Source organism: Kwoniella dendrophila, chromosome 4 (assembly GCF_036810415.1).
Source record: "Kwoniella dendrophila CBS 6074 chromosome 4, complete sequence".
NCBI lineage: Eukaryota > Fungi > Basidiomycota > Tremellomycetes > Tremellales > Cryptococcaceae > Kwoniella > Kwoniella dendrophila.
This window is the reverse complement of record NC_089479.1, coordinates 2,023,920-2,031,514: the sequence shown is the minus strand read 5'-3', so window position 1 is coordinate 2,031,514 and position 7,595 is coordinate 2,023,920. Positions and strand designations below refer to the sequence as shown.

General features: G+C 42.2%; 2 protein-coding genes across 2 annotated transcripts; one reads left to right on the top strand and one right to left on the bottom strand.

Moving 5' to 3' along the window:
• Positions 1 to 609: 609 nt before the first annotated feature.
• On the top strand, positions 610 to 3,419 carry L201_003841 (uncharacterized protein; the record flags this gene model as incomplete). The annotated part of the gene is made up of 12 exons (XM_066219592.1): positions 610 to 730; positions 781 to 954; positions 1,007 to 1,147; positions 1,203 to 1,257; positions 1,313 to 1,408; positions 1,455 to 1,732; positions 1,781 to 2,039; positions 2,098 to 2,123; positions 2,179 to 2,711; positions 2,761 to 2,905; positions 2,955 to 3,243; positions 3,302 to 3,419. 12 exons carry the CDS (start codon positions 610 to 612, stop codon positions 3,417 to 3,419), a joined length of 2,235 nt encoding a protein of 744 aa, XP_066075689.1.
• An 885-nt stretch (positions 3,420 to 4,304) lies between these two features.
• L201_003840 (uncharacterized protein) lies at positions 4,305 to 6,358 on the bottom strand (the record flags this gene model as incomplete). Its single annotated transcript, XM_066219591.1, has 8 exons — positions 4,305 to 4,397; positions 4,473 to 4,671; positions 4,746 to 4,876; positions 4,958 to 5,098; positions 5,190 to 5,632; positions 5,704 to 5,778; positions 5,847 to 6,033; positions 6,200 to 6,358. The coding sequence occupies 8 exons, from the start codon at positions 6,356 to 6,358 to the stop codon at positions 4,305 to 4,307; spliced, it is 1,428 nt and encodes a 475-aa protein (XP_066075688.1).
• Between the last annotated feature and the right edge of the window lie 1,237 nt (positions 6,359 to 7,595).

Genomic DNA, 7,595 nt, shown 5'->3' with positions numbered 1-7,595 from the left:
GCCCGCATCATCGTTTCACACATGTTATCACCGGAAGAGCTGTTCCTCTTGTCGACGATGTTTACCGTTCCGGATACCGGATGATGGTCATGTGTTCTCTGGCATCAATTAATTACGAAGACTAATAGATATCTCGCAGCTGTTGATTTGGTGTGAGAGCACTTCGGATTCTCTGTACCTCTGATCAAACTGCGACGAGAAATAGGGATTGATCATTAACAACAGTACTGCCGGATCAAATAGCCCTAGTACCGGGTAAAATAGCCTACGGTAGCGAACTCGGAATACCATTACAAGTCATGTTTTAACCACTCCGAAACTCATTTGTTTGGTGACCCTCATCTATAACAACAGTGCATAAAGCTATAACACCCATGGCGCTCCGTAATCTCCTATCAGACATAGTGCGGGGCATCAATATGCCGTACCAACTGTTCTCTTGCTATAAAGAGTGAGTGAGAACATTACTTTTGGGGAATCCCTCTTATCTTCTGCCGACTAACATCACTTACAGTTGAGATAACTGCTATCAATCCACAACTCAACTCTTCAAACCCATATAGCTCATTGGTGGTCTCCCGTTGATCCTAGAAATCCACACACCACAACATGCACATCGCTGCACTCCTCGTTCCAGCTGTATTATGCGCCAACATCGCTTCTGGACAGTATGTCATCCCAGCAGCCGACGGATCAAATGGATGGGCAGATGCCTTAGCCAAAGCTAAGAGTGAGTTCTCCTGTCACATTTATATGATTAAGCTGACAGTGCGTTTTCAGCTCTGGTCGGGCAAATGACGACGGAAGAAAAGCTCAACATCACCCAGCAAAACAGCGCCTTTCCTCGAGTCGGAGAAGTTGATCGACTTGGGTATACTGGTTTGTTTTATGCCGATGGTTCGGAAGGTGTGAGGGGCGCACCTTTCTCCTCAGCATTCCCCATGGCTTTGAACGGTAAGTCGAACGTAAACTCCCTCTAACGTAATGACTAAACTTGCATTACCAGGTGCCGCATCGTTCGATCGAAATCTATTATACAGGCGGGCAGTAGCAATTGGTGAAGAAGCTCGAGCTAAAGGTATCAATGTGCAATTTGGTCCTGGTGTGAATATCTTAAGAACACCAGGTGCAGGTCGTGCTTTTGAATGTGAGTTATTCCATCTCCAGTGGAATAGAATTCCACTTACCGCTTCATACTGCAGACCAAGGTGCAGATCCTTACTTGTCCGGTCAAACAGCTGCGGAGCATGTCAAGGGGTAAGCAATTTGCCTTATCTTTTGGATCGTTAGCTCTCGCTCACAGTATATGCAGTGTACAATCCCAAGGTGTTATGTCCATGATGCGACATTATATAGGAAACGAGCAAGAAACCGGTAGAAGATGGACCAGTTCAAACATCGATGACAGGTAAGTAGATTCTCAATAGATCGTACCGCAGCTGATTCTTCCACAGGACTGCTCACGAGGTCTACTTATGGCCATTCCAAGATGCGGTTCAAGCCGGAGTGGCCTCAACAATGTGTTCTTACAATGGTTTGAATGGAACATACGCCTGTGCCGATAATACATCTTTGGGAAAGTGGTTACACGAAGAGCTAAAATTTCAAGGATGGGTATTATCAGATTATGGAGCCGTTGTAGCTGGACAAGAGGCCAACGCTGCTAATGCAGGATTGGACTCTGTCATAGGAGCGGCTTTCACATCTTACTCGGATTCGCCTGCACCAGGTTGTGAGTGATGTCTATTTATGCAATCACGATGCTGACTTGTCAACCCAGTCAAATACCCCTTTGGACCATCTAGTGTCCTTGCCAGCGCCATCGCCAATGGTACAGTATCAGAAGCCAGATTAGACGATATGGCGAACCGAATCGTCTCAGCTTGGTACAAGCTTGGACAAGACAATGGCTTCCCAGCGTTGAACACAAGCACCAATGCCTTGTCTCAAGCACATAATGATCTTATCCGAGAAATTGGTTCGAAATCAATCGTTCTATTGAAGAACAATGGTACCTTGCCGCTTGCAAAGAATAAATCGTAAGTACAGGAGTCATATCGAAACGATGCTACCATTCTGACTCCTCTTCACAACTAGCCTTTACGTTTTTGGACAAGCTGCAAGTAAGCATAATCTGTCACTCGCAAAAGCTAGACTTGAGCTAAATCTTTTTTGTAGGTGTGGACTTGAAAGGTTCGCCGTACCCTGTTTCTTTCGGTTTTGCTCCAGATGCAGACATGGGCACCTTCCTTGGTGGACAAGGATCATCATACGTATCCGCACCTTACGTTATTACACTTCTTGATGCGCTCGCAGAACAAGCTCGATCCCAAGGTACACAAGTTTTCGGCTACACCGACAACTTCAATCACACTGTACAAGCAACATACGCTGCTGCTGCCATTACAGCAGATGCTACATGTTTGGTAGATGTCCGACAAACATGTAGTGAAGGATATGACAGACAAAATCTTACTGCTTCTTGGGAAGGAGATGAGACAATCGTTGCGGTTGCCTCACAGTGCGCCAACACCGCTGTCATCTACAGTGCATGCGGTCCTTTCAACGTAACTGCGTGGGTCGATCACCCTAATGTTACAGCCATTCTGAACGCTGGCGGTCTGGGCCAAGAAGCAGGTCATTCTTTAGTGGACGTTCTCTATGGTGTTGTCAATCCTTCCGCTAGACTTCCTTACTCCATTGCTCACGATGTAAGCGAATCACCCAACCGACCATGATCATTGCTAACACTTCCATCAGCTTGGAGACTATGCCGCTTTACCAGATTTCACAATCAAAGCCCAAAACACTTCTTTCGTTGATGTCGAATATACCGAAGGTCTCTTAGTAGACTACCGATGGTTCGACAAGAATAACATTGAGCCTGCTTTCGCATTCGGTTTTGGTGAGTTACGTGTCAGATGAGAGTTGTGATCTGGTTGACAGTCTTGCAGGTCTCTCATACACCACTTTTGACTACTCCAACCTTTCCGTACAACCTTCCACCGCTACACTTGACAAATTCGCTGCTGCCAATTCCACTGAACTATACGATTGTCTCGCTCTTATCACCATCGATATCACTAACAGCGGTACAGTGGCAGGAAGCGAAGTTCCGCAGCTTTACATTGGATCACCAGCAGACGGTGCACCTGTAAAAGTCCTTCGAGGTTTCGAGACCGTGGGACTCGACTGTAAAGCCAAGAAGACCGTTTCATACAACCTTACTCGACGTGATTTGAGGTGAGTTGCCTTCCATTGGAAAGAATTAGTGATCTTTGCTGACAACTGCCTTGCTCAGTTTCTGGGACACATATAATGGCGGCTGGACTCTTCCTTCAGGGGAGTACAAAGTATACGTTGGAGCATCAAGCAGAGACATAAGAGAGAATGGCTCTTTTAGATTCACCCTCAAATAATCATCGTCTTTTGGCTGATCGGACTTCCAAGTAGAGCCTCTATAAATTACAATTTTGGATTCATATTGATAAGTATAATGCGTTTGAGACAGATTTGGCGAATGTGCATGTATCATTGATCGTGAGACTTGTAATCGATGACCAATATATGCTGCCATAAATCGGTCAGATATTCAATACTGTGCCAAGTACCATACATCTTGTCATCTGATTGAAGCATGTGTCACAGTAATTGCGCTATTGAAGAGCTTTACGGAGCAGGTCGTTTGAAACGATAGGCTGTAAATTTCCGTTGTCCCTAAAGACCTCTAGTGTATTCGTTTAGTAGTTAATAGTTCAACATAGACCTATTTCCTTGAGATATCTCTTCTCAAATGGAAGTACACTCACGTTACAATTTACTTTTCAACGGGTGAAAGAAACGATTATCGGTCAGCAATTAGTACAAACGAGTTCACACTGAAGTATCTTTACCCAATGGCATTGCCGTGATTGCCCAACGCCGACACATTGATAATTTGCTTTCTATCAGTCAGATTTACACGCTTAAAACTTGAAAAATGCCGGAAGTTGTCGAGGATTTCTACTGAAAATTCTTGATGAGGGAGAATGATGACTCACTGTTGTCTAATGAAACATGTGAGACTGTGTTTGTGTTATAGGATCAAGTTAGTCACGTCGATATCGAGCACAAAGGTGGCCAATTGAAAGCTCCCTAGTATTGATTTGTCATAAGTACCACTTGTATAGTCAAAGTTGTGTGTGCTTGCGATTGAGTCTATTTTGACCGCCTCAGATATCACTCCATCGTAATTTTATCGTATCTAATGCATGTTCACTTGTGTTCATTTCATTATATTCATCTACCTGTTTTATCTATTCAAGCTATACTGAATTAGAGTTGTCTTTACATGACCAAGCAGATTGACCTCCATCTGCATTATAACTATCTATAATATCTTGAACGGCACCCCATGTCTAGAAGCGTAGATGCGGGAGTCAGCGGAATGGTAGCGATATTGAAACACGATTGAAGGGAGAAGCAAAACTTACACCTGAAATCATCAAATAAGCAGCTAATAGAACTAAGAAAGCATTCATCAAGAATAAAAATCTGTAACCAAATGTTTTCGTAGTATGCCTTCTTTCTTTATTGTCATGTATCCACATAGCACCTTCTAACATTATACAGAAGAATGTACCGAATAAAGCTCCAATTAATCCTACTAAAGAACCGAATACTGGAATTGCACTGAAATGCAAGTAACAGAGTCAGCTCTTTTCCCTGTTACAACGGTATCATAGTTGATGATCAAAAGCACTTACCTAGCAATGATATAAGCTATCAAAGCACATGTGAATACACAACTCAACCATACAGCCCAATGAGTGAATGAATTACTAGTCAGGTGTTTGGTGCCTTTCATCAATCTAAGGAAAATGTATTTGGCGGGAAGCTATTGCAATTCAGATCACTGAATCAGTAAATGTCCTTTGGAGTCCAACAGCGAAAATTCATAATGAAGTAGTTGACTCACATGGAGGTAGATGGTAACAGTGACGTATAACCCAGGTAAAGCTAAACCATAACAGATTCTCTTCATCAAAGCACCCGCTGAACCTAATGCTGGGGAAGCGACGTATTGACCACAGTAGTAGTATACAACAGTTCCGATAGCCTATGATAGTCAATCACATCAGATAGTATTATCATTTGACATACTCTGCTTCTGCCGGTATGGTTGATGAGGATGAAAGTGGGCTACTCACAATATAGATAGAAGTAATCAAAGCATTACTGATAAACATAGATCTATTGAACAACTTTGGATCTCGCATTTCGGCAGCGATTGAGAAATATGTTGGAACTCCAGCATAAGCTAAGATCAAACTTGAAATAGCTGAAGAAGCTTGAAGGAAAGTTGGATGACCTATAACGTGGAAATCTTTATCCCATGGACCTGTTTTAGGTGCCAATGCAGGTCTATCTTGAACACCGACTGAAACGGTCACAGTTAAAATTGCTGAGACGATTGAAAATAATCCTATCCAACCTAACCATGAAATATTACCTAAAGTTCTGATGGATGCTAATAAAAATCCTATTATTGCTGATACGACAACAAATACCGCTGTGCATGTTCCATGAACTGATACCGCGTTCAATCCGATTGAAGCTCCTACAATTGCTGATCCAACGACGAATATCATGACTGAAATGCGTAGGAGGAATTAGTCAGCTGTGCACTTCACCAACAAGATGGAGAAGATGATGGTAGCTCACATATACAGTAAATAGCAGCGAATACTTCTCGTCCAATTTTACCAAACATAATTTCTCCGACATCAACTACACTATCTACATTATATAAGGAAAGCTTGTCAGCTGACGAGTAAGCTCCTTTTGGTGTCTGCGCGATGACTTACAGACTTGAGGATGCCTCAATTTGAAAACCCCAACGCAATAACCAGACCACGTCATGATTGAAGCAATAGCGATCAAGATCAATAGACCAGGTACAATACCCAAAGTCATCAAGGCGAAAGGTAAACTTAATACACCTAAACCAATTTGAGATTTGAGTAATAGAACTACTGCACCCAGCCAGCCGACCTATATTATAAGTGAAAGGACAAATGTAATGCAAGATCAGTCACTTTACTACAATGGGTTTCATGGTAATGTTCGGTGTCGACATGTGGAGTAGGTGATCGTGATACACGACGAGGAATATGATATGTTATGGGTATTTCTGACGGTGATCTTAGATCTAACTTACATTTCTGTAATTGGGTCCATCTTGTTTGATATCACCAAAGACCTCATCGTGGGTCATGATCCCTACTTCATTTATTCCAGGTTCGACTTTCCCATCATGTAAACTATCCTCTAAGTCACCGTGTCTTGGTACTTTCGTTTGCTGAGTTTCAAAGGACATTGTAGTTGTGCTGATGTAGTGGCAACTACTACTGATAGAATACTACGGGAGTATTACCGATGACTCGCTCTATGGTAGACTAATTTGATTTCCTAAATATTTTCGCCAAGAAATTGGGTTTATTAAAACAATTTACTAATTATTGATTTCGAAATTGTTCAAGCGATTTGAAGGCAAAAAGATAGTCGAAACAGAAAGTCAAGGTTGAATTTGCTGGAATGGTTGACTATTGCATGATCCAGCAAAAGAAAAGAAAAAAGATCTTCGCATCTCATCGGATTGTCATCATGCCACCAATGACATCCAAAGGGGAAACCCCTTCCAACATAATCTTCTTTTTGGGTTTTCCAAGCGGCTAAAGAGGTGCTATTTTACTGGTTTGGTCAAGTGGAATCATAAAAGCTAAGGAAAAGAAAAAATTTCGACCCAGAAAAACCCATATGAGACCTCGCTTAGTGCGGAAGATTGAGATTTAAACGAGCTTTCCGATTATCCTAAATCTAACGAGTGGGGCTACAAGCGGTATTTGAAGGGATATAATGTCATGGTTATTGGCATCTTTAAGCGGTTTGATCAGCTGAGAGTGAAGGAATTCAGCTCAAGGTGAGGTCTGACAATCGTTTCAAGATTGCATGTGAGTCGAGAGTTGATAGGTATCGATCATGATTGACCAAGATGTTTGAAAGCAAAAGTCATTGCCAAGAGAATTCTTTCCTAATTTTTTCTCTTAAAATCATCTTCATGGTGTTTGTGATCCGGTGAAAACGGAGCGGAGATAGCCGCCTTACTCCTCTACCTCATTTAACAGCAATTCAATTCACTCCGACTCTTTCCATCCAAATTGAGCAAGGTTGCATTCAACATCTTCATGCATATCAGACGGGATCGGAACTGAAATGTTAGCAATACACATGAGAATGTAGTATCAAAGAGGGATCCCTGGGTTGTTGAGGTAGCGGAGATTTTCAGGAACTCACAATGTAAATAGCCGACTGTAGCGAGCGGCTATTCCGCAAAATCGAGATATGTCAATTTATACGGTCAATGTAATTTATCATATGATAACAGTTGCATGTGAGGATAAACGATTAATATGTAAAGACATAATTAATTATAAACAATCTGATAGATAATATAAATGTTCACCCATCCATCCCTCAACTTTCTTCTCTCAACAACGATCCTCCTGACTGTTGTCCACACGTGGTAGGGACCGGCCAAAGGTACCTCCTAATCT